This window comes from Megachile rotundata, chromosome 3 (assembly GCF_050947335.1).
Source record: "Megachile rotundata isolate GNS110a chromosome 3, iyMegRotu1, whole genome shotgun sequence".
NCBI lineage: Eukaryota > Metazoa > Arthropoda > Insecta > Hymenoptera > Megachilidae > Megachile > Megachile rotundata.
In genome coordinates this window covers 19702311-19730171 of record NC_134985.1, presented here as the reverse complement: position 1 = coordinate 19730171, position 27861 = coordinate 19702311, and the positions used below count along the sequence as shown (strand labels likewise).

Here is a 27861-nt window from a genome sequence, read left to right as displayed (position 1 = left end):
GAATTACTGCGCGTTGGAATTACTACGCGTGGAATTACTACGCGTTGAAATTACCGCGTTTGAAATTACTACGCGTGGAATTACTGCGCGTTGGAACTACCACGCGTGGAATTACTACGCGTTGGAATTACCACGCGTGGAATTACTAGGCGTTAAAATTACCACGCGTGAAATTACTGCGCGTTGGAATTACCACGCATGGAATTACTACGCGTTGTAATTATCACGCGTGGAATTACTACGCGTTGGAATTACCACGCGTCGAATTACCACGCGTCGAATTACCAGGCGTGGAATTACTGCGCGTTGGAATTACTACGCGTGGAATTACTACGCGTTGAAATTACCGCGTTTGAAATTACTACGCGTGGAATTACTGCGCGTTGGAACTACCACGCGTGGAATTACTACGCGTTGGAATTACCACGCGTGGAATTACTAGGCGTTAAAATTACCACGCGTGAAATTACTGCGCGTTGGAATTACCACGCATGGAATTACTACGCGTTGTAATTATCACGCGTGGAATTACTACGCGTTGAAATGACCACGCGTCGAATTACTACGCTCCGAATTACCACGGGTCAAATTTCCACGCGCTGAATTACCACGCATCGAATCACCACGCGCCGAATTACCACGCGTTGAACTATCTCGCATTGAATTACCACGCGTAGAATTACTACGCTCCGAATTACCACGCGTTGAACTACCTCGCATCGAATTACTAAGCGCTGGATTACCACGCATCGAATTACCACCCGTTAAATCACCACGCACTGAATCACCACGACTTAAATCAATACCATTGCAATACAATTACGAGTGTAATCACCGCGTAGAATTACTATGCGTTACATTATCAAATGTTAAGTCACCAAGCGTTGAACTACTAAGCGTATCATCACAGATTATATGACGCTTTTTGCTGTGTCGTCAAACAGCGTGTCACCGTGTATATAGCAATTTGACACGTTACATTGCCTCACGTCATATGATAGCAACCACCTCCTTTCTCCACAGCTCCATTTTCCTCGGAACGTCTACTGCTCTCGAACTGCCTACAAATATTCAACCGCATTATCCACCGTCCGAGGCTATATTTGTAGCGTATTCTTGCTGACCATGGAGTCACGTTCTTTTCTTCCTCGTACGTATTAGACTCTGATCTTTTCAGAACGAGGCGAACCTCGTGTCACGATTTCGAGGTTATTCAATGCGTCATTTCTTTTTCTTATTTTTTTTTTACCTATATTGCCTTACGCATAGAGACACCTTGAAGCAAAGGTCGCCCGCCTAATCAGGTGCGTTCGAAGAGAAAGCGATGAGGACAGTCTAACGTGTCAATTGGTTGAAGTCGTGTTCGAGTTGTTAATTAGACTGCAGTTATGTTTATGTCTAAAACGTTCTCTAAGAGCATGCTAAATATTGTTATGTTTAATTTTCTTTCCGCTTATTACTGAAATAACATGTTTGCGAAATATAGGAAAGTTTGTGTGTATAAATAATTCTATCGAACATATTCTTAGAAGGAGATATGGAAATGTGTACTTCCATGAATAGCTGCATCGTAATAATTAGACGCAACATTGTTTACGATGGAACACAGAGATAACGGAAAAATATTGTTTCGGTATTTCCAAGCACGATCGTCAAAGTGCGTGAAATGAATGAAGAAAAGTTACGGACAGAAAGAATTTCTTTTTCTTTTTAAACCGGAACGATAACGCGTAATGAAAGTGCTGGTTTCTTTGCGACTCGTTCTACATTACGTTGGTGTATTTATAACAACCGGCTGATAATTTCTTTAATTATAAATCGGAGTCGCGAACGAAATCACGTGGGTGGAAATTTCGGAAATATTAATTAAGATGCTCAAAATCTCCCGGTCAAAGTATACTTCTCACAAAAAATTCCTCTGTCCACTTTTTCTGGTTGATTTGTTATTCAACCTACGCTATTTTAGACACGTCAGACTTAAATTCGTAGTCGATCATTCACTCGAACCAGGAAGCCATTCTTAAATTTTTTTCACTTGTTTATTCAAACCGCAATATTCTCGACACGATAAGTTTCGAGTTGACTCCTTATTTAGCATATGCCTATCTCGAAACTAGTTTATTGTTTGCGTTACGAGCTGATATCCGTGATTATGGTTATTACTCGAGCAGTAAATTTTCCGCTTCTTTCCGCTACGCCTTAATTTAATAGATTACGCGCTTAATTAACATGAATTTGAATGAAGTTTTCATTCTTTCCATTACCGTAATTTACTGTTCAAGAAATATCTGCTTATCGTATCAAATTTGTGTGAATTAGCAAGTTACATGGAATTCAGTATTTCCAGTTATTTTGAATCGTTAATTACGGAAGACATTTGAAACGTTATATACGATGACTATCTATTCAAATTTATGATTATCTTCAACACTCAATTTATCAAAATTTTACATAAAGCTTGTTTAATACTTCCTGGAGATATGCATACTTTGTAAAGACATGCATACACTTATAAGGCACATATTGCTGTTTCCACAATATATCAGTGTTAATTAAATTTCAATACAAGCTTTTAGATACAACTATGATAAACGAACTCGATAAGTTTACGTCAACTATTTGTACCATAAAGTCTAATTAAATTATTCTTTTTCAGATCGTCAGTGACTATCAAAGAACCTATCCAAAGAACCTACTTCGAAGAATGAGCTACTCGTGATTTAATAAGAAGATGTTGCCTTCGTCAAAGTTGCTGCAAGAAGAGGCAGCAGAATCGGCTGCGTCGACGACGTCGCGGGATCCGTCGAGCGTACCGATCACGTTGCCGACGACACAAGCCGACGACAGAAACGACGACGATCCTCCGCCTTACTCCTCTATCGTCCCGCCGAATCACGTCGGTTGGACGTACGACTTTTCAACGATTCCGTATTCCGCGTGCAACACCGCGCCGTGCAGACCGGTCGAGGTGCCATTGGCGTCCTTCCAAACGTCGAGCTCCTGTTTCCATCCCGAGGGAACGGACGGTCAGCACACGTCAATCCCGATGCCTTTAATGCCCTGCCGCTTGTTCATGTTCGGCTCTCGCAGGTCTCTGTTCACGCACGCGAATCTCCCCTTCTCCGACAACATCTCATCCAGCAAAGATGGCAGCGGCAGAACTCGAAGTAAGTATTCTATGTAGGAATAAGCTGTAGGTTCATCAGGGAAGTTTTGTCTGAGTGATGGGGATAGTTCAATGGTACACTTGCAATATTTTATAGAAATTATAGAATCTTTTCGAAAGCAGTCATCTGAAAAAAATATAGACCCTGAGGTTGTAACAGTGGAAATTGTAACACTATCTCAATCACTGCAACTGTGTTTGAATGTACGTTTCGACTACGAAATTCAAATAACAACAGTGAAGCACTAGTGCATATTAAAAAAATTTTAACAAGTAGTAAAAAAGTCGCTCGCGTCAAAATGTACGAAAATGATCCCGCATCAGAAAAGCAATCAAAGGCTCTCTCTCTTGTGTTAAATTTCATACCACGGATCGTTTAATTCTAAATGTATATTGTTTCTCATTTGGCGAATTCATAAAGAGAATGTGAAATGCGAAACGAAACGCGAGATATTGTAATTTAATTTTATATATAGAATCGTTGTCGGTGATACCATGAGATTTAAATCACTCTACATTTCCAAATACGACAGGGGTTTTATCACAACGATACAGTTTTATTCTCCGAATTAATTTAGTTAGCTTATTAATTCGAAGCTGGTCCGAAGCAATTATATTTAATTCGTACGGAATTCCTCGGATTCATAATCGTGTATACGCGAAACCGAGGGGTTATGATAATTGGCGATAATTATTTTTAGTAGTCATTGAAAAGTGAACGCCTGTTTGAATAGCGATTCGCGGCCATTTGTCGAGAGTTTCGTTCTTGGAATCGTTTCAGCGAGGATGAGGACAACGAATTTGTTTGAATGCGAAAGGCGCGGAGGAAAAGCGGCGCGCGTTTCCCTTGAAATTTTCCATCGTTTGGAACACGCGGGACGCGAGTAACGAGATCTTTAACGCTACACGGTTTTCAGCCGGCTCATAATTCGACCCTCTGGACATTCATTACCGACGATTTTTTTTTTTATTGTAACAAACGAGTGTAATGCAAGTGAATACGGTCGTCTGGTTTCACGGCAGTAATATCCGGTGTTTTTATTATTTTTTTTTTGTCCGTGAAACAGAACTCGCCATTCTCACCTGGTCGTGAAATTTCACTCGTTATATCAAAATTACCGGCAAACCAATGTAATTCCTCTCGTTACGACGAAAAAACACCGCTCCAATTTGCCAATTACGGAATCGGAAAGGGAAAAGTACAAACTGTCTAGCACGCAGCGATACAACATTCTTCACAATTAATAACGAAAACGTTAATTAGGGAACGTGGTTTTGTAAAAAGAAAAGTGTCATTGTATCGAAATATCACGCGTCACGTCTCGTTTGCGTGCCAACTAAATTAAACATCGAAAGACCAAACGGTTGAATTTCTTTTGCAGGGTACGGTGCCATTCTCGTTGGAGCAGGAGTTATCGTTTTTCTCATGGCTTTGTCGTTAGTGGTACGACTCATCATGGAGAAAAGTCTGTGGCAGAGATAGTCCGCCATCTTTTACGAACGCTCTGTCGCTTGGAGACAGATTTTCTTCTCGATTCTGACTGAACTCTGAGCAAGAATGCTATCACGGTATAATTACCGTGTTGACGCAATTGCAGGTGTAATTAGAGCGTGATTGCTTGCACGGGAACGACTGGAATTCAACTGACACGTGCAATAATCGTTTAATTATACAAACGTGAATATTGGACGTTTATTTGCATTCCTCGTAGCGATGTATCGCGCCTTTCTTACGATTTATGTATATTCATGATCTCTTGGTTTACTCGAAGTTTCGAATTGTTGAGGTTTCCTTTCGAAGATGATGAACTTTGAAAGAGTAGTATTCGGTGTTTTTAGAGGACCATGTAAATCAAGGGACCAGTTTAATCGAACCTTTTCGTTACTAAACAAACTTTGTACATAACATTTTTTTATTACCTAAGTCTTGTAATTTAAATGAAAATAAATAAACACGTCGCGAATGAACACGAAGAATTTTTTTACCGTTCGATGAGTCAAACTGTAGCTTGTTTACTGGAGAATCAAAGTAGTAATATTGATAAGGTTCTCAAAAATATAGAAACCTGATGCGTCATCGTGCATAAATGAATAAAAGAGGCTGCATGTCTGATCGAACGAGACGACAAAAACGGACACGTCTTATAGTTGGAAGATAAACGTCAAAAATCGAGTTACTTTTGTATCAACAACGGGAAGATTCAATATTTTCGTTGATTCAAGTTATTTGGGAGTCGATGATGGTGCACGCGCAAACATTTGTCTGTTGACTTTCGGTCGTGGTTGGTTTCGTGATTGTACGTAATCAAATCGCGTGGTCATTTGCGAATATACTCCACAAATTCGAGCATGGATCGAGACTTAAGAAAAGCATGAAGAAATGACTCGGTCACTTTTACTTTTAAATTCGATAACGTTCACACGAAGCAGCGATTCATCAGCGAGTCGCAAGTCGTTTCGTACAACTGTGTTCGTGGGTACAGCATTATAACTTTAATCATGATTAACAGCTTTACACGGCCATTGTCAAGCCTAACTCTGATAAAGTCAGTTTGACGCCGACGTCCGACCGTTCCGCAAGCGTCCCTCAGGCCTGCGTCCAAGCAATGCGCCACCGGGGAAATTAGCCGGCAAAATAATTCATGGGCGAAGCTTTTATTTGACGTCCACACGCGGACCACCGATATTGCCAGGGTGTTTCGGTAAACAAATGCGTTGCAATATTGTTGATTCGCGCTAAGTACCCTCTGGAGCCTCCATCGTTTCGCGAGCACCGGAAAACCGTATTTCGAAACCGACCGCCGCCTGACGCGGAAAATATTATCCGTTGTAAACTGGACGACTCGTGAAATTTCGTTTAAAAAACAACCTTTCTTTCCCTTCGATTAAAACGGAAGAAAAAGTGGTAGCGTTCGTTAGCACGACTGCTGGAGAGAATTTGAAAGAGGAAACTTGGAAGCAAGTGTTCACGAGGGGGTGAGTCAATAGAAAGCTCTGTGATTAAAGGGAAACACTTCGGGAGCTTTAAAGAGTCTAAAAGTGTCGAAAGAATCGATCGACTTTTCTTCTTTCAAAATATTACTCTTTAATCGTCCTGCATCAAACATTCATATGAACTGCTTTCGCAAGCAATGTTTCTCTCTTACTTCGAATTTCTTAGCTCTTGTAATTATCGAGTTTTCGATCTACAAACGATGGAAATCCCCGAGTTTATAGTTTACCGAAAAATTAAAGAATGGAGCAGGTTTAATAAGGAGATTTTTAAGAAACACTTCCAATTTTTGATAATCAATCAATAGCAAAACCTCCTTCTACCTACGATGCTCATGCGTGCACATAAAAGGGTTAGGTGTTTGTCGACGGCTCCCCATAGTTAATTACCTTACATAAGGGAAACCTGCAGTCCTTTCAACACTTGACTCCCGAACGCCATCAACTACTTCTTCGCCTCGTTCATTGATGTCGAGTACCGTCCAACCCTGCTTCTTCGTCACCCAGAGGGTTTACGATCTAACACCATGAACGGATTACGCTCGTTCGCTATCACGTAGATAAAAGTCGCGTGAAAAGTAAAAACATTCAACGAACAGATGTCAACCATTACGAAAAGAAGTTAGTTAATATTCAAACGTTTTTCCTTTTATAATCGACACCGATCAGTGCGGTTATAAAAGTTCCGAATAAAAGGAAAACAATAAAATAAAAAGGAAAACATAGTCGACAGCGACGATTTCACGATGACACGGCAGTTTCATCGAACTGCCTTTCAACACGATTTCCCTTTTTTTTTTATTTCCGCCCTACCAGAACTTCTGCACGATTTTATTGCGCCCGCTTTATATTGCTATGAATCATCGCTACAACAATAGGGAATTCATGTTTCGTTTCGTGCAACTTCAACGATAAATCACCAGAAGAGAACGGGTCACTGTTTTCCCTGCTATTTCCACGACGTATGACACTCGTTCCTTGATTTTTTACACGGGCCGGAAGCGACTGATCCGGAAGAAAAAATCCAATACCAGCGGCAAGCTCTGTTCTCTACGCGTACGACCTATCACGACGGTATTTTAATTGACGCGTTCCGCGAGAGAGCTTTATTTCAACGATTAACGAGGTATAAAATTGAAAATTTCATTTGTCTATTAACGCGTTGACTGGCGTAAGGATTACCGGCGCAAATCCAGTATAATCTAGTACAATGCAGAAAACAAGAGGGGCGCTTTTCATTAAAATCATTGTTACACTAATTACCTGCAGAGGAGAATGAAAAATGGTAAGAAAACATGGCTGTAATTAATCAAAGCTAGAAGCGTAATCTTTGTTTACACATATTTTCGACACGAAAGAACAATTTGTTACGGCGGTCGCACCGGTCAGATCGATAGATAAAAAAGGTATATTTGCCTGTGAATTCCGGGAGCTCATCTTGCGGCGGGGTGGATTAGCCGCAACGCAAAGTGCCAATACTTTCTCGACCCACTGTACATTCTCCGTGAAACCGCAGAGAGCATTACAACACCGAATCGTGGCTGTCGTACGATGAAAACAATCGGGCGGATACATCCCTCGGTAAAAATACCCTATTCGTTTCCCCATTAAAAGCAATTACGTCGGTGTGTATAAGGGAGGGCAACGATCGCGAAACCGTCCCTATTCGGACCGCCTTTGCCAAGCGAAACTGGGGTATACGTATATGCAATATAGCGGTACATATCCATGGACAAACATGGAACACATTCCAGTCTCCCTCTGTGTGTTCGCGTTCTGTCCCTTTCTCCGTACAGTAGGGTCGAGCAGAGCAGAGCAGGGCAGAGCGGAGCAGAGCCGAGCGAGAGGGTGGCAGAGATTGCGAGTAGCGGCGGTCGCGGGATACATCATTCATACATAGCCAAATCTCATATCGGTTTCTGATCCTCCGGCTATGCACGGCCTTTGATGCGTCTCTCCTTGCCGCCACCCCCTTCTGCAACCCCCATAGCCAACGTTCGCGCGGCTCTGTTTATTGTTACGTCGCATTTATGCATGAAGCGGCGCGATGCCATTGTCACGGACACACGACGAACCATCGAGGGACGTACAGAGGGATGTGGGAACCGGCTGTCCTTTACCAACGGAACTTGCTAACGGTGAAAATGGACGCGGCTGAGTTATTGGGCCAAAACGGAAATCGATGCGACCCTTTTACGTCCGTCATTCTCCTTGTTTTCTCTGCTCTTAATTAATCGTCTGTTTTATCTTTCCTTCGCCCAACGGACGATTTTGTAACGTGTAGTTCGCGCAGTTCAGAGTTTACAGCTTTATTGTCCCTTGTGTACCAAGCGTCGTAATGTTCCCTGCTAGCTTTCTAAACAGCTGTGCGAAAACTGCTGCTTACTGCTGGACAGTGTCGCTGTAATTGTTCAAAATGTCCTCTGCGGCTACAGTCGCTACAAGTACCGAAAGATATTTTTTTCAATTATGCTCATAGTTGAACGAGTTGGAAATATGTATTATACATTATACTCTGTAATTATTTGACAATTTATCTATCCCGTAAAATATTTAATAACGGCTTCAAGAAATCATTTATGTAGAAATTCGAAATGGAGTTAAACATGGTAGGGAGTGCGAGGCATCAAAACATGCGGGTGGTTTGCACCCGAAGGGTGGAAGCTGCGAATTGAAATATTTGGACAGAGTTTGAAGTTGGAAGGACGAACAGTCAAAGGAGAGAAGACTAAACGGGCAGGAAGCTGTTCGACGAGGTCGTTTCCGGTCGAGTCTGATGCGTCTTGACTTGGATCCCGACGTTATCGCAACAATTGAATGGCTCGAGTCGGCCTTGCTTTCCCGCCCTCGCTGTGCGGCCACGATAAGCTTCAGAAACAGCCCCTAATGGTTTCCCTGGCGATTACAGCTACCTGTATCCCCGATCTCTCCCTCTTCCTTGGACCTACGGATGCGCGCGTAAAGTAGCGTTTCCCTTATAATTACATCCGAAACTGCGTAAACCTATAGTACTTCTGGTCATCGTGAAATAGTCGTAAATCCGCTAGTTATTCCTTCCGTATCCTTCGCTCGATGGAAATCCTTCGTTATTATCTACGCTCGATTTTTCGCCAAGAAAGGTCGGTGCTCGTCGATTGACTTTTCTTCCAATAATTTCTTTGTACCAGAATATTGGGACGAACTCCTCCAGAAGGTAATAAAAATTTCCTAGGAAAAATTGAATTAAGCGAAATTCAATATTTAGACAGCGGAGCTTGCACGAAGTATCGAATAAAGTCCTTGTCGCAACCTACCTCTTCGAAAATCGCTTTCAAGTTACATGAAGTGCAAACTCGATGAAACAACTTCAACTCCGTCACGATTCGCCGGAATTATTGCATTTAAGCCACGTTTCGATTAATATTCGTTCGCGGCGGAAAAGCTATCCCCGCGTATCACCTCCGCGAATAATACCTTGGTGAAGTTTCGCGGAGGACCTGGTCTCTTTCGATTTCGAAGCTAGAGAACGAACGAAAAGTTTGCAGGGAACTCGTGGTGCCACGGACCGATTGCATTAAGACGGAAACAATGAGACGAACGAACGGCGGAGAGGGAAATCGCGATTACAAACCGCCTTGTGGAATAACTGATTAAGATCGAAACGACGGAACTTTGCGTTTCTCGGCGCTGTTTTGGCGGAGGGATGAAACCGACGCGACACGATGATGTTTCTTACACTTATTTCGACGGTTCCTTAACTTTGGCTCATATTTACTTTCGATAATCGGAGAACTCGAATTATGGTGTCAATGTTCTTGAGGATTTTAGAAAATAATATGAAACTTCGAAGTATCAAATATATTTGCGTAGAATACAGTAGTATACAAATAAATGTAATTCAATTATTCTTTGGTAATTTAATTAGGCGCGATTAACCCTTTGTTATCCGTAAAGACAAAGGACGTTGAAAGGAGCGAAATTAGATTTTATTTAAGGAATTACAGCCAGCGAAAGCAATCTTCGCGAGACCGTCTCGCGTTTCCATTTACAGCGGAACTCTGCTCGGACGCGGAAGAAAAAGGGAAACGGAAGGCAGGAGAAGCTACGAGGAGACAATTGATTCGATTAGCGTGGATAATTGAAGGGCTGCAAGTGTTGGTTTCACTTATGAAAGAGGCGGCTGATTGATTCACGAAGGCGCTCAAATATGTCGCGACGAACTAATGTCGGTGTATCGTATTGGGCGCAATCTGCAAAATCCGATTACAGTTTGCCGCTACACAGCCCGATCGACAAACTAAACTGAGTTAAGCCCGGTATTAGAAGCAAAGCCTCGTTTATTAATTCAAACCGAAGTTAACCCTCTGTGTTTCTCCTCGCGAACTCGAGGAAAACCACCGGAGTGTGACATTACACTGGCGGGCTACTACACAGTTAGATCAAAGTTAATCCGTGAAAACACACTGCTCTCCTTGATATCCCGAACCAGTGTACACTCGTAAAGATATAATTTATAACTTAAAAAAAGAGAGCAAAGAGAGAGACGAGTAGGAAAAATAAACGTTAATTGACGACGCGAATCGATCAATCTTTTTATGGCTGCTTTGCTATTCGACGAGAACGTAATAAAATGACCGTGAGTCTTTGACGGATATTTGAATGCACGCTGAAATGAACATGCTATAACGAACGAGATTCTAGAACCAATTACTTTCGTTCTATCGTACCTCCGCATAGAAATCCACCCCGACGTCGCGTCGAGGAGAATCCAACCGCGCGAAGAATTCCGAAGCTAACAATTATTCACATTTTCCAGACGATTCCCCCGGCCAGCGGCATGGCTGGTTCATAAAATCAAATCTGTCTGCCGCAGTCGAGCGAGCAGAATCACGTGAAAGTCCACGGGAAGGGGGTGGTGTGGCAGGGGGGCAGTGAACGAGCCGAAACTACCCTCTTCCTTAAACCTTCTCCTCTGCAGGTTGCGCAAGATGCGAAAGTTTCTTTCGCGAGGAAAGTTTTGAATATTCAATACTCGCCGCGACAAGGGTGGCGCGGAGGGGGTGGCAGACGGTCTTGGACGGGGGTACCCGGAAGGAATTTCATTTTTCCTATTTTCTTCCGCGTCGGATTCGTCGAAGACGCTGGATGCAGCCTACCGAATCAACAGGGGAGACAAGAAGGGGAGGAAGGAACTCGACGAGACCAGGGTATTTTCTATTCGCGATGCGTCTGGGATCCGATGCACCCCTCCAGCGTCCCTCTGTCCCGTGAATCCTTTCAGCGGATACGTCGAGTCTCCAGGAGGGTTAGATGTTTTCGATGAATCGATTCGAGTGTACTTTCGCTATGCAAACTCCCTTTCCACCGGGGAGCGCTTCGTCCGCTGCACGCCACCTCCTGGACACCCTGTGCCTCCAGCCCTGATACAACTTTCGTCCTGGCGACGAATCAACGGAGTTAAGGCTGCACCCTCGCATCTTGCTTTGCTTGCTCCCTCGGACGAGTAACTTCCGGTAACGAGGTTGCTCGCAAATTGCTACCAGCTATTCCCCGAGCGTGCGATCTCTGGCTGACTCGCACCGGTACCGAGATCTCGCGGGTCTTTTGCGAGTCGCGGTACGAGACCGGGTTCGAAGGGTTTGGGCGGGAAAATTTAACCCAGACCTTCCGTGGGAATAGGGAAAGTTTTCTAACTTGGAGGGGAAAGTTCCGGGGTCCGTGGTATTAAATATTATTCCGGCTCTACGGGCAAGTTCTGTAACTTGTTTTACCGAGATATCGTTTAGGAGCGTGGGTAAAAATAATATCGCAAACGAGGCTGTTCGCTACTTCGTTAATAAAAATCAGACGTTCTTAACGGAATCAATATTCTTAATGGTGTCTTTGCTTACGATGAAATTTGCCGTCTGCTTAAAAAGATATCAATTTCGGATTAACCCTCGTCGAGGGAGAAGTTGGACATTCGTATTCCGTGAAATTTTTTTTAATGCTGCTTACTTCTCCGTAGCCTGTACTGGCTTATTAGTTAATGGAAAAGATGAACGCGGTAAAAAAAGGAAAGACTCGAGCTCGCTGGAAATACGATTAAGCCTTTTTCACGCGGTCCACGAGCTGGGAAGGGTGTCCTGGCTCTGCCACGATCTTTGCCACTCGCTCGAGACCCGAAGAGACTGATCTAATTACGCCGAGCGAAATGGAGTCAGAATGCTGAAAGGAAGCTAGACTGGCTAGATAGCGAGCAGGTTAAAGCACGATAATGGCTGACCAAGAGGGATGACGAGGTTATCGCAGCGGGGTGAAACACGAAATTTCGCCTTTCTTTCCTCCTCGGATCGTTTCGATCCGCACGCATTAGATATGCAACGGATAAATGTCGCTGTTTCTTTTCTGTTTGTCGCGATCGGTAAACGGATTTTCGAGCAGGCTAGAACAGAAAATTTCGCGATTGCTCTTTGAACGAATGACACGGTTAAAATGTTCATAAGGCGCGTAATTCGATTAAATCCGAGCTCTTTGAACGAAAGAGCCTCCTTCATGGCGTCTCTGCGACACGGCTTAATGGCGCAATCGGTGCTCCGCTTTGACGCCGTTTCACGTGTCTCGAGTTTCAAAGTAAATCTTGAATAAGATCTGCATCCAGCGCCGTATAGACGCGCTCAGACGACCGGCTTTCCTCCGGCTTGCGATTCGCGGAGAAATCTTACGAACGCCCCGCTGCGACGGGGAATTAAACCTGAGCAAGTGGACGTAGCATTCAGTTTCCCGGCATTTCAGTTAATCTCGTTACGTTTAACAATTCAAGCGAATCAATGCGCAATTAAAGGCATAATTGGTACAGATTTTCAAATTGCAAGACACAGAAAATATTTTGCAACGAGATACGAAACAACACATTTCTACCTTTTTTCGTTGCTTTCCGTAAAAGTATAATTTTTATCGCTCGGCAAATGATCTGGTCGCGATTACACTTCGCAAACTTTTCATTGACAGATTCATTTTAATTGGCCAGTCGGTGCGTTCGTCCTGCAGATTAATACTTTAAACGTTACATGCATTATTGCATTTCCCGTATTCAGCTCGCTTCTCGACCCATGACGTTTCATTATATCGACATCGATGGAACATCATTGCTATTTCCGTTATTGCTTCCAGCGTTGAAATTAATACAAATAGAGGGTCGGCGATGATCATGATTTATCAATTTTTAAAGAGATTTTACGAAATTCGTTCGTACGCGCAACGTGTCCAACGTTCCGCACAGTTTTTCAAGGGAGATGATAAACGAAGCAGGATTGTACGTACAAGCATTATTCACCGGATTAAAATGAATTAAAGTGGGTAATTAAGTCATTTCGTTATCTTATTTACACAGTCATAAGTTTATCGCCGTAATATTTTTGCCCGAAGATATTAATATATCGAGTGCCAAGTAAAAACAGCCATTTGCAATATGACACATTACAGCGACAATTATTTGATATCGTATGTTAAACACACGAGTTAATGTTACTTTTTTCATCGTGTAATTATTCGATTACGGAATTATCATTACATTGACGGTGTAGCTTACCGATGATTTCCGCGACAATTAGCGTACCGATGTCTGTCCTCTCATTAATTCAACGAGTTGATCATTAACCGGCATTAATAAATTTTCAGACTAACTGATTAATAAATATCTCGTTTCATATTAAATGCATTTCACCGAATAATCTAACGATATTATTCCAACAAATTTATGCTTCAATAATTAATACAAATTAAGAACATTAACGAATGTACGTAACGCTGTAATCAAGAATTCAGCATATCGGAATCACCGTTCGCGACCCTCCACGATTCGTGACCTCGTGGCGTCGATCGAAATTTTCGAGAGATATGCATTCGCGTATTGCGAATTTTACACTGATATATTTGTACAATGATTTTACAACGATACACATTTGAAGATATACGATACTTTTAATTCCGAGTGGAATTCGATTACTTGTTTGTAACAAAGTCAAGCGACGGAGACTGGCAGAGTCAACATCTTTACCCAATCCCGTTGCGAGCGTATTTACAACAGCAACAGAGACAACCCTTCGACCGGGGGAGCTAAGGGATTAGTTCACGCACCAGCTACCCTCTTCGTCGCAATTCCAAGGTTCCCACGGCGTTGAAACGCCGGCGTCACAACGCATCCGCAGGAATCCGCTCGGCACCGTGTCGAAGCCCGTTACCGGAACTAGCGCGCATCCGCTTCGGAATTCATACTTGACATCAAAGCAACGTCTGTTCGATGCATTATGTTAACGCACACGTGTTCATCCAGCTCTGACACACGCGCGAACTGTCTCCTTTACGTGGCTGTGCGTGCTCCAATCGGCGTGAACGGATCGACGTCGCTTCGTCTGTCGCCTCCTTGGGCACGAACTGTAATTACTCAGCGTCGAGACGTCGCTCGATGTTGGGTCCTCCGTGTCTCGATGATGTCTCTTCGAATTAAACGACCTAACTTTTTCGAAAAATATTTCCTTCAACCAATTCCGTGATCGATTTCGCCATAGGCTTAAAGGTAGGCTTAATCACAAAAGCTGCATATACGTCCCACCGTGGGTGCGAGCGTATTAATCACATGATTGGTCGTCATACTGTCGATCTACTGTCAGCTGTAGACCCGTTGTCGATCTACTATCGATTCACTGTCATCGATCCGGTAAATGGGTTGACACATCGTGCGTCGACAATGCATAGCACCTACATGCGTTCAGCTTAGGGTTAAACTTGCGGAGGTAGATAATACGCGTTCAAGTGTTCGTATTTCTAGAAAGGTACATGATCTATGCTTTCCAAAAATTATCGAGAAGAACGTCGAATTTTGCAAAGGACTGTAGGATTCGCGTGGATTATTTAGAGTCGGAGAGGATGGGTGTGCGTGTAGGTAGTCGACTCGCAAATTGACTAAGTCCTGACCCGGCTGGTGAAATACGGTTGTCCGGATGAGCGTGTACCAAGGCTGGCAACCTCTTCTCGACTCCGAAGCTTTGACTCCTTTCCTCTCGTTGGCTCTCCTCGCGGTGTTCGTTCCGGCCTGAAGCAGCTTGCCTCGTCTCGACGGCAAGCAACCTTCTTGCCTGATTCACGGCAGCCGAGGCAGCTGGGCGCGAAATGCGATAAACTCTCGCGAATCCCTCGCGAGTGACGACGTCGAAAAATATTTACTCCTCGGATGCCCGTCGGGCGTTCCTCGCTCCTAAGCCTTTAACGGTTACCCTCGTCCCTGCCACCCTCGACGCCACCACCGAATGTACCAGCCTCTTCCAGCACGTTTCGGCAAGGGAACTCGTTTATCCGCGGGCCAAAGGTATTTACATAAATCAGCCATGCAATCTCTTTTTATATTTTGCCAAAGTATGGGTCGAATGTAAGCGACAGCCTTGTACATGCGACGCATACACCGCCGCTCAAAAGTATTTGCTCGTTTGTAACTTTTCACGCCGAGCGAAATGTGGATTTCATTTTTAACTTCCGAGATGTAAGTGTTACGTGTTCTAGGAACTCGCGCTATTTGTCTGCGGTATTACGAACGATGAAAGACTTGTGCTGAGTTATAGGAAATTTATTTCGGGTTTATATCAAAGATTGTATCTCAAAATGTAGATCTTTTTATTATGATAATTGTTAATTAACGATCGTTCACGTTATACAGGTACAGACTTCTAGATCTTCAGATACCTAGGGTTCCTCTGTAGATTCTCTGATATCCAGATCCTGAGATATTTAGATTCCTTGATACATCCTCTGATCTCTAGGTCCAACCATGGTCTTACATTTTCAGATACCTAGATTTAGACATCTACCTTGTTAGATACATAGGTAACTAGATAACTGCTTAAGAAATATGCTGCACGTATTTTAGAAATAAGTAGGATATGACCACCCTAAGGTCAAAGACATGAATACATTTTATTGATTCTCGCTAACTTTCATAAAATGCTAATAGGTACGAGGAAATATTTTTGAGCAGTAGTATATGCGTCCCTCGGCCTATCAGGCCACGGTACACGCTATCCTTCAGCCAGAAAAGCATCTGAAACAGCCGACTGTGTACTCGTTGGTGGGTGTGTTTCCGGGACGGGGCAGCCTTTTTTGTTGTCATTCTTGCGAGATAAGCGGGTCACTGGGAAAACGTTTTCTTTTTTTCCCTTTTCCACTCGTCTCGCCGCGCCTCATCCTCTTTTCACCGTCTCTCCTTCCCCGTATCTTTCTCCTTTTTATATTTTTTTATACCGTTGGAAAGCCGGTACACGAGCCGGGGGTGAATACGAGATACGAGGCTCGTGACCTCGCGCCGGCTTTATACCTCGTGGCGCTTTTTTGAAGCTTTATCCCCGCGTAAAATGGCCGGTCGAATAAATTCGCCGTTCAATGAATTCGGTGTTACGAGCACGTATAATAAATAGCCGTTCTCCGTCCTTGGGGATCGTCTGTTCTCCGTCGCGCATACGCGCCGCAACAATCTTCGAAATTTTGCGTGTATACGAGCGAAAGGGGAGGCGGACGCCTTATCTACGCGCAATTCATTCGAAAATACGAGGAGAGGAGACGGTCGTTACCTCGTAGAACGGTTCACGCTTTCATGGCTCGCGAAACGAGAGCCGCGAGATGTTTTTTCGCGACGAACGCGTGATTATAAGCGTGTTTCCCTAGCGAAGCTCGTCCGTGAGCCGCGACCACTTGCACGGCCACCTACGGACGCGTTTTCGAGACGAACACGTTTGCGCATCGACGCGAAGAGGGTTTGAAGAGGGGAGGGGATCGAGGACCGCGGTACTTTTGGTTAATGAAATTGAGGTCGAGTGTAATAGGGTGAATTTCAAGCTGGCTTTGATGTCGACGTAACCGGACCGGGCGACGACGCGACCCACCCCCCTCGGCCAACGAGACCGATGCAATATTAATTAATCGACCAAAGACAAACGTAAGCGCGGACGCGGCACGATTATTTTCAGTCTGGATGGTTACCGGTGTAATTAATTAAAAGGAGTCCGCGGGAACGCGAATTGTTTCCTTCCACTCTTTTTTCGACGCCCGAGGAAATCGAGCGTGCCAGCAGCCGGTCGACGATTAATCGCGTCTCTTCTTGCTTCCCCGCCATTCCGGAGCTTGTATCGTTACCGCGATACTTCCGCGAGCCTTTCCTCGCTGATCGTGGATAAATTTCCCTGCTTTTTTTGGGGAACGATGATCGCGTTACGTTTCTTGCTATCCATCGAACGAAAGACTCATAGATACGTTTAATTGCAACTGATTTAACGGCTCCCTTTAAATCAAGTACGTAACGAATACCGTGCGACAATTTCAACCCCCTTTCATCAAATTACTCTTTATTTGTAGGTTACAAAGGTGGCAGGTGCGAAACGAACTGCCGAGACTGAAGTGCCAGCTAGACGCGAGAAGCTGTAATTGTAATTAATTCCATCGAGACTGTAGAAGTTCTAGCCTGGGGGGATGCACGCACAACGCGGGGACGCGAGTGTTAGTTGATCACATATTTTAATAGAGCTTAACAAAGGCTCGACGAGGTTCCAGGCGACCGTTTGCATAGGTTACCTTATAAATATTAATGTTGCAGAAGCTGGAAAGTTTAACGAGACCTGCTTCGTTCTTTGTTGAGTTCTAAGCTGCTCTAATCTGAATGGCGATCGTAATTTCTAAGATAAATTAATTCTATCCCTTTAAGACGTTCGTGCGGAACTTTCGGTATACTCGAAGAAGCTGGGGAACGTGGATAAGGTTTCGCGAGGTTTTCTTCAATTTTGAATACTCTTTGCTTCAAAATCGCTGCACGCGATCTTACTTTCGCCTTGACGGAAAAGTAAGCAAAGTCATTTCGGATGGCAAAGGAACACGGATTACGCCAGCTGACAGCGCATTTTATGTCAAGCGAAGAGCAGAACACCGTTCCCAGTCACCTACCGTAATTTACATTTGAAATTGCCTCGCGAACGTCGCTTTAATTTTTAACAATACTTTCTCGCGGACTTTCATTAGCGAATTTCTGTTAAATTCAAAACTGCGTCGGCTCGCGTTAATTACGCATGATAATCATGGTTAATTCGTGCGGCGAAACGCAATGTGCCACTGGTGAATACGAAAACGATCGCCGAAGTTTACGATCTCATCGGGTATTGTTTCAAAAGAATTTCGAATTTTATTTGGCTGCAATAACCAATACTGCAAATATCTTATACAATTTCATATAATACAATGGGAAGATAGTTCTCAGTGGACAATATTTATCTTAGAATAATTACACATTAAAAATCTCAAATTGACAAATTCCTAAAGATGAATAATCCAGAGTTTCATTTTTCCTGGTTCAAGGATACGATAGCGTAACGTTAACAAACGTTGTCGCGCATCGAATCGAATTCGAGATCTGTAGGAGGGTCGGATCATTTCCGATTTCTGCAGGCGTTTCAAAGACGCTTCAAGTAGCGTTGCGAAATCGTCTTAAGTGTCCGATAAGCAGCTAGTTATTATCCGAGCCGGTTTGCACATCCGGTTGCTGAACCGTTGCAGCTGAGGGCCCGATTGCACAAATCCGGATTATCCTTCGCCTGTCTGGATAATGCTGAAAATCGTTCTCGGGCTGATGCCGTTCAGACGAAATTTATGCGCCCGTTTCTCGACCAGCCTTGACCGAGTCGGGGAACAATTGACGAGACCAACAGTCCTCCGTTACAGGAATTTCCTTCGGAATTCGAGCCAACCCCTGAAAACTAGAATTGGATCGAGTAACGCTATATTTATCAAATTATCGTGACGTAAAACACTTGATTCGTTCGAATTTATGGCTTAATCAGAAGTTAAATGGGAAGCGGGTAAATTTAGGACGCTTACGATTCACTTCGTCGCTGTTACATCCTTGGACCAATTTGTCAATTGCGGAGACTGATTTAGACCCTTGCAGTATTTGTACCGTGTTGGCTCGATACTTTGATTTTGAAAGTATATTTTATTTTCTGGAAAATCTGTGAAACGTATACGTGTTATGGGGGTGTTTGTATTTCATTCAAAAATGAATAGTTTACTTACTAAATTTTTATCGCGTTCGAAATCATTCGAAGTTCGACGAAATCAGTGTGTCGAAGTTCATCAGCGAGCAGTCGTAGGACGCCATGCTCCAGCACCATTTCCCAGGCGATTTTTTCCATTCCCCCATTGTGTTCCCGGGTCCTAATCCTTCGCCAAGGGGCGGGTATCTCGGACGATTTTCACTGTTGGAGGCGAAATGAAGACACCGATCCAAGCCGGTGGTATGGGTGTCGGTGCCTTAGATTACCGTGAAAAATGGTCCCTCGAAATTGCCTCGTGTCTCCTTAATGCTTCTCACGCTAATTACCCCCACGAAGGGGATTTTATTCTTTCATTGTTCTCACCATTTTACGCCACCGATTTTGTCCCGGCCAGATCTATCTCCGTTTCTGTCCGCGTCCGTCTCTCCCTCCCCTGGTTTCTTATGATTTCATTTCGGACGATATACTTTGAAAGAGTTCTCCGGATTCCTCTCCCGGAAACATCGCCGATTAACCGGTATTGTTTTAAATACACTTTAAGACACCGCGTAAAACGAACAAAAGGAGAATCTGGCCAAAGCGGCGAAGTAATTTCAAAGCAATGTCGAAAACGAGGAAACAAAAGATCTCATAAACATTCCTGCAGGAAGCATGTCGGCTGGAGATAAAGTAACCGGGAATTCGGTGGTAATACCGACGCTAAGTTATGGCTGCGACTACTTGTGCTTTTTCATTTTTTTTTCGCCCTTGTCCACGCGAGGGTTGGTTAATAGCGGACGCTGAATGGAGAACGTCGATCTTCCGGCAAATTGTTTCCGCATTTCGGAGGCTTCTTTGACCCATTAAGTGGACCAGGAACTTCTAATGGCAGTCCTGATATATTTGCCGTGCGTGGATATTGCCTGTGAAACAAGAAAGTTACAAATTAGGTACACCAATCTACGAACTGGTATCATTACTGTATAAAACTGAATTTTCATCTCTCTATTTGAATATATTATTGTACTACTATCCCACCCCATTGCTGCACGGGCGAACGATCCGAGAACGAGCAAAGCTCGTCGAGAATCGATTGCACCGTGTTAGGAAAAACTTTTCGCGGATTTGTCCCACAGTTCGCGAAGGACCCCTTCGCGTCTCGCTACAATGATTACACCCCACGGACGTTTGGCTCTTGAAGCTCTGCGAGCAGCAGGATCCATTCCACTTTCGCATGCACGCACAGCGGGTCTGCATTATTGCGGCTTATCCGGTATTACGCTTATGTGACGCCGGTAACATCGCAGCCTTAAGCGCACACGGTGTATCGAACACGGAATTACCCCATGAATTCTCCTCCCCCGTAGAAATTCTGCGCACAATGCTTTAGGCTCTCCCCACGAGCACGGTTGCCTTCGTGTATGCAAAGCAACCGGTTAATAAACATTTTTTTCCTGCTATCCTTCAGGACATTTTCCTTGCTCGCTGAATATTTGCTCCATACCGAACAGTCTCTACGAAGCTATCGTTGACCAGCCAATTGGAAACATTGGAAGCTTGAAAATGCTACGTTTGTTGTTGCTATATCATTCGTGGTAACTGTAGAATATTTTACATTTAAATCAGATTATCTCGCTGAAGCAGCTGAAAATTTGATCAGGTAGTATTTTTAATTTTAATAAAACCAAATATTTTCGCGATATGTTATATTCATTAGTCATAATTCCCAACATTTAATATTTCCAATTATGAAAGTGAGCAAAGTGTTAATAATGCAGGCGATAGATTTGTATGAAAATTTAAGCGTCATATATGGCGGCGGTCAAAGTGATTGTTATTTTATTCGATATTTGCCAGTGTTTATCGGGATAATTTTATCCGTTCAATAATATTTAGATTTATTAAATCTGCACGTTCGTAGTGCATCGTCTATGGATTATCGAAAAATCGCGTTAATTCAGGATCAACGAGCAATATTCGGTATTCAAAATTTACGTCGGTCTCGTTTCGAGGGCTCTCGAAGAGGCTCGTCGTTCCAACCGCACTCTCACTCTGATATTCCGCAGGCAGCTTCCATTACGGCATTCCAACATCGCTCGTAAGAGACACGCACGAAATTCATTCATTCATTCAGTCAGAGACACGTCGTCGATGAGTTCATTAGAACTGACAGGACGATCGAGGGAAACTCCTTGGAATCTTGAATATATTTCGTCCCTTACGGGGCTCTATCTCAGTCACGGCTGACCGTAACTTTCAACCCACGTAATTTCGTTCTATAATTTTTCAGTGACAAGGTCCCAAAGTCACAAGGTTCTAATTCTAATGTCACAAGGTTCCAAAATTCCAAAGTTTAACATTCCACAATTGGAAAATTTGTAAATGATGTTTTCAAGATTCCAAAGTCCCAAAGTTGAAAAATTTTGAAGCGTTCCAAGACTTAAAATTTGAAAATCGCTGAAAGGGGTGAAACGCGATCGACCGATCAAAGTCGAGCGGTTCGGGAAGCGTGTAAAGCGTAAACGCGATTACACAGTCGGTGCTCGTTAATCAGGAAAAATGTACGAGTTTAATTTCATATCGCGATCGGCATCGGTCGAGTCTGCATCCTGTTGGTTAACGACATAATCTCGTTAAATAACGACGTGATCCGGCTGCGAATTCCGCTCGAATTGGAGAACTAGCGAGTATTGCTGATTACGAGAACCTACTCCCGGGCATTCTAACGGCAATTCGTCCCTTCCCTCTGGATGTAACTCACCCTGGTAAATTCAGCCGTTGCCGCGTCCTCTCATCGTACCTCTGTTTCTTAGTCTCTGTCTCACGGCACTAATACAGGTGTCACAAACTCCGAGTTTAAGCTCCTTTCACATTGAACCGTGGCTGCGATCGAACGAGAGCTCAAACTGTTCTGCGAGTCGGTAAACAATTTTAGTACGATTCGTATCGGCTAAGTGACTCGAGATGATTGCACACTAAATTCTGCCTGTCTGTTCGTGATCGACAAGTTTTGTCAACGAGACTGATGCATTCGTTTCGAGAAGCTCTTCTCGAAAATGAATGGGTCATTTATCGCTCTGTCGACCACCTACTCAAATACCCCCAATGGAAAATTTTCAAACAGCAATTTGATCAATTTATTTAATACGAAGCAAATTAATTACGATTAGACTTTATCTAACTCATCAGACAATTATATACATTCGAAGACAATGATCGTTATACATTATTAATTTCAAGTGACAAACAATAATCCATTACTGCGACGTGTCATCGGTAATGGTAGATATTCTAAGAAATGGCCGATATCAACGTACCTCATTCGCGAAAAGGCGTCAACACTTATCTTTAATTAGTATTACGTGAATCAAGGAACGAAGCAAGGACCTTATCATTAGCCAGAGTTATTAATCGCCACGCCACAGTGTCGTGATATCGTAAAGGTCGAAACAATTGTCTTTCGACGCAACAAGTCGCGTCCGATAAGTCGCGACGAGAGGTGGAGTTTGCGAATCGAGCGGCAACCTATCCGCGTCGAATCTGCACGATATCCGTACACGTACTCCTCGATATCGTTTTCGGGCTGCGTAATTCGTATCCCCATCAATCATCGCTCATCGACATTTTTGATTCGCCCACCTTCGATATTTTACCGGAATTGATCGATACTTGGAATGAGTCTTCGTGACTAATATTTTCTACGCCGTATAATTTAATAGTATGATAGAAGTAATTTCTAAAGTATCACGTAATATATTAGAAATGAGAGCTGGGATTTTTTTGGAGAAAAAATTTTCAGGAAGGTGAATTTACTCGCTCATTAGCCGCGATGTAGAACAAGCATCGATGTACTTCAACAAGAGTTAAGAGCGTACAATTATTTGAAAAGGTAGTAAGATTGCGCATGTAAATCTTGTGTAAATCGCTGTGAAAATGGCTCGAGCGGAAGCCGAGGATCAGTACAACACCTTTAAAAGTAAAATTCTTGCATTAACAAGCGAGTTAACGTGAACGGTTCGTGGAGCCATACCGAGCGTTGAACACCATGAATACGAACAAAAAGATTCGATCAAGCAATATCTTCAGGCAAGCATTTAGCCCGATTGCACTCGTAAAAATTCCATAGCTCATCGCGACGACGCTCGTCGTCGCAATAATACGTAGGTACTACGTATATACCTTCGGACCCCGTAAACGGTGCCACTCGAGCGTCGCGCAAACAAAAAAAATAGAAGAGAAGAGTCGCAGTCACCCCTTGTTTCCACTCCGTCGACCCTCCAATCTCGGAAGAGGCAAAAAATAGAAACACAGAGAGGAGAAATGAGAACGACCGAGCTCGCCGGCCGTGCAGGCACGACGCGACGCGACGCCACAGTTTCATACGGGACCAACGATACTTTTCGCGTCCGAGAATAAAATGAGCTGTCGAAGGAAACGGTTCGATTATCTTTCTTCTATTGTTTTTCTAATACTGATGTTCGTATTGATCGCTACGAATTTATCAGCCAATGCCACTTACAGAATTATTCTGTAGTGTTTGGACGTAGTGTCATGTGATCGATACGAGCGGTAAAATAGTCTTAACACCTCTCATTTATAAAACAATAGATTTTCAAAGATTCGATCGGATGCGTACATTTTACTCTTGGTGAATCGATATTGAATGATTTAGATATCATCGAACAAGTAACACTGGACCTGGTTCGATATTCATATGCAAACTACAAAATGGTGCGAGCTAAACCGAACTTGTAAACACGGTTATCAATTCAGTTAATTCGAGCAAATTTACACTTGCAAATTGCACGAGAGTATAAACCCATCTGTAATTAATCGCGTGTGCATTGATCAAATTTTTAAAATCGATACTCCGTGAAAGGAGTTCTTGCGCGTACCAGAGTCTAATTTAGCCTGAAATTATAAATTGTTTTAATTTTGTACAGTAAGTCTGTAAAATAGTCTTATCGGTGAGACTTCGAGCAGCGACAAAACGTGCTCCACCTTTTTTCCTTCCTTTTTCCCTGAGAAAGTTTCCATGGCCGATTTCCTCTGACCCTTCTTTCCGTGATGGGATGAATTGCGCTGTTAGCACTCGACTTTTAAACCCGGTAAGCGGATCAGCCTGACTATAGCTACTTTTAAATGTCGCTTCTAACTCGACGATCTCGGCAACCACGACTACAAGCACGCCCGGTGACTGCGAGCGTCGCGCTGCGCCGCGACGCCTCACGGATTAACTCATTCGAGGGTTACGAGGCTACGATTATGTGCCACCTGCCACGATTGCGGACGCTCGAGCATTAGTCTGTAATTATACGTGGCTTCGCGTGAAACAGGTAGCATTATGTCGTCGCAAATGGGAGACGGAATATGTAGTTTCACAGTCGGGCTAATTGGGAGCCGTTATCGCTGCTTAAGACGACCGCCTAACCTGACGCCGCCGACCGTAGTTAAATTATTTTTACGAGCCGCGCGCAACTGTCCGGATTTTCTCTTTTTTTTTCGAATCCTCTTTTTCGCGCGCGAGAAAATTCGCGAGGTTTAATTACTGCATACAATTTCGGGTTAAAAATGCGAGCCGCGACGGTGGAACGCGAAAAGTTACGGACGAAGTTTACCTAGATTACTCTCGTGCATCATCGTCCACGAGTTTATGGCCGCGCACGATCATGTAGTTGCGGCTTGAAATGGTAAAAATTGTTGGACGTAAAAAAGTTTTCACAAGATAACGAGGAAAGATTGCGTCTGTCCTGATTCGACAAAAATGATGCCCCGAATCGCCAGTTAACTTCGGTTTTTACAATGCAAATCGCTTTTTTCCCGAGAAATAATTACTGCGATATTTATCAGAAACTTCGTGCCGCTGGATTTACGAAGGGGTTGTTAAAAATCAGACTAGCAATAATTTTCAGTCGAATGAAGTATTATTCGTTAATCTTTCGTCACGACTGTTCGTTACTTTTTAAACATGATAGAATCTGAACGGAGAAAGAATTCTACCTCGGGTTAAACCTTGAACTAACATTGCAAAGCACTTATCCTTGATAAGTATCGATGACCAATTTTTGAACATAGCACGTGCCCGATGATTCAATAATGTACATGGACGAGATTGCGAGGATAAGGGTGGAGGGGATTGCGCTCAATTAAAAAATCTTATTCGCCATTTTCCACGTATCTGATAATGATCAAAGTTCCACCAGTAATCTCCGACAGAGAACCCTGAGAAATTTTCCACGCGAGCGTACAATTTTTCGAGCGAGATAGCGCGTCGATAATTCGACATCCTGTAGAAAATTGGACGCGAGTCGAATCCGTTTCGACGAAAGCGTGGAAAAGAACGGCATCGTCCCGTAGTCGGCTGGTCCACACACAAGACGAGCGAGGAGATTTAATAATGTAGAGTAGCGGGCTAGACGTTGGGTACACATCGGGATCGGTACACACCGCTTTCGGGCGTCTTCAATATCTGAGCAGCTCAAGAACCGCATTGTCTAGGGCGACGGTCCAACCCCCTGCTTTATGATCCCCCTCCTCTGTCTCTGTCACTCTTTCACCCTCTCTTTCTGTCGTCAATGACGGGCATTATGCGACGGATAATGGTCCAACCGACCGCCATTCACTTCTCTGGTACACGTGCAAAGAAACCGTACTTTACAAACACCCCCTTCTAGATTGAATTATACCTCCCTCGGACCAGCTACCACCACCCTGACTTTCGGATCAAAAGAAAAGATGGAGATGAATGACGAGAAAGGAATGTGATTGTTCCGCTTGTAAATTCTTTTATCGATTATTGTTTGCGACGAAATCATCGCACGTGTGATTCCGAGAATGTTTCGTTATTACGTTATTCGTATATCGGAATTAACTTTGGGAGAACCTGCACGAGGGTGCTTCGTGCAAGATGGCGAGTGAGGGGGATAATTACAATGTAGACATTACAAACTTACGTTAGATGTTACATTAAATAATTATAGTGGAATTTTTAAAGTAAAATATAGTTTTAAATAGAATACGCGGGATGTTAGCGTAATATCAAGATCATTATTGGTTCCACGTAGTTCGATCCGAGTCAAAAGAGAACGATGTTCGATTGAAATGTAAATACCGATGGGAAAGCTTCCTTAAGGAAAGAAAGCAGAAGCGAAGCAAAAGATCTTGAACTTTTTTAATTTCTCCCCGTCCCCGAGTTTGAGCACGTTTTCACGAAGTTTTACGCTAGATGGACAGCTAATTTCTGCGCGTTGAACAGCAAGAAAAAAGGGCGTTCCAAAGGACGAAAGGAAGGAGGATCGAAAGAAGAGAGGAGGAAGGAAGGAAGGAAGGAAGGGACGCGTACAGGAACGAGGAAGCAAACGAACGCGTTCTCGTCGTCGTCGGCGACGTTTGGGCATCCAGGAGACGGTCTCTCAGTCGAGAGGGCGTCGACGAGAGGAGTCCTATTCCAATTCCAGCGAGTTAATTGGAATTGTTTGCCGCAGACACCGCGAGCCGCTTGCCTTAGCACAGTTCCGAACCCTATTTCTCCTTCAGCAGCTTCCCTTGTCGTCGGCCGGCTTCCTCTCTTCAACAGGACCCGACGACGCTCCACGCCACCAAACTCACACCGTCGCATCCCGACGCTCCGCGTCGCGTTCGTACGGCTCGTGACGTCGTCTTCAACGGAATTAATTCCTTCCGCGACGGCCTGTCTTAAATTTCCTTCAGAAATAAGCAGGGAAGCCTTGGATCGAGAGCTCGTCCCATGAATCTTGATCGGATGCAAGCAGTCGTTTTATACTCCATAAAAATTCTTCGTTTACGAATTTAAATACTGCTTTGGTTATATAAAAATCCCCAGATAGTACAATGTATACAAAATTCAAAGAGATTAGGGTTATATAGGACTTAAAAAATATATGAATATTGCAACAAATTCATCTCTCGCGTAATAAAACCCGACTGCATTCGAAGCCGGCCGAATGAATTTATGGTAAACAAGTAATGAGTATAAAGTTGCAGTGGAATCCGCAATTTATGCAATTCGGTTGCAATAAAAAGCTTACAATGGAAGTTTTCTTCGCGGTAAAAGAAAGTCTTGTTAAAAAGTAACGAGTCAGCCATCATTCGTTGATAAACATTTCCTTTGTATAGTTACGGTTTTTCACGTCTTTCTTAATGAAGCTTCCGAAGCAGGTTACCTTATTCCATCGAAACTTTTCTTTCCAAGATATTTCTCTTTGATGCAATATAATAAGCCCGTGTATTATGCAAAGCTATATAACGAGAAACATAAATTCGCTTCAGCGGGGCAAACTTGGTTGTCTAGAGAAGCATGAAAAGAGAAATTAACGTACACACGGTGCGTTACGTTTTGCGGAAAGCTTCGAGTTACGATACAGCCGGTGAATTTCCACGGATGCCTCGTTAAATCCGTATTCTACGTAATTTTTAACGCGGACACGCAGTAACAATTATCTCTTCGGTGAATTAATTTTATATCGATGAGCACTTAAATGTTATCGGCGTTACATTACTGATTTTTTATCGACCGTGTATATAAGAGGTAACGGAACGCGATCGAACAGTAACAGTAGCGCACGATCACTGAACCCGAAGAATCCAAGGAGGTCTAAAATAACAAGGTAAAACATTGCAAATAATTGAATACGCTCCCCTATTGAAACGTTCCGAATGAAA

At 43.5% G+C, this 27861-nt stretch overlaps 1 protein-coding gene across 5 annotated transcripts in view; it reads left to right on the top strand.

Annotated features, from left to right (window-relative positions):
• Window positions 1-27861, top strand: part of LOC100878039 (protein G12-like) — a 56544-nt gene that overhangs the window by 27058 nt on the left and 1625 nt on the right. The window contains exons 2-3 of one of the 5 annotated variants that reach the window (XM_076530032.1): window positions 2657-3167; window positions 4549-5134. The exons of 1 other annotated variant lie outside the window; for it this stretch is intronic. In XM_076530032.1, coding sequence (XP_076386147.1) covers window positions 2732-3167; window positions 4549-4649 — 537 coding nt within the window. In that variant the 5' untranslated portion in view covers window positions 2657-2731 and the 3' untranslated portion in view covers window positions 4650-5134. Of the gene's footprint in view, window positions 1-2656; window positions 3168-4548; window positions 5135-17146; window positions 17657-23126; window positions 27807-27861 lie in introns of those variants that run through there. 3 more of the 5 variants (XM_012290821.2, XM_012290820.2, XM_003705590.3) reach the window with 3 other exon arrangements.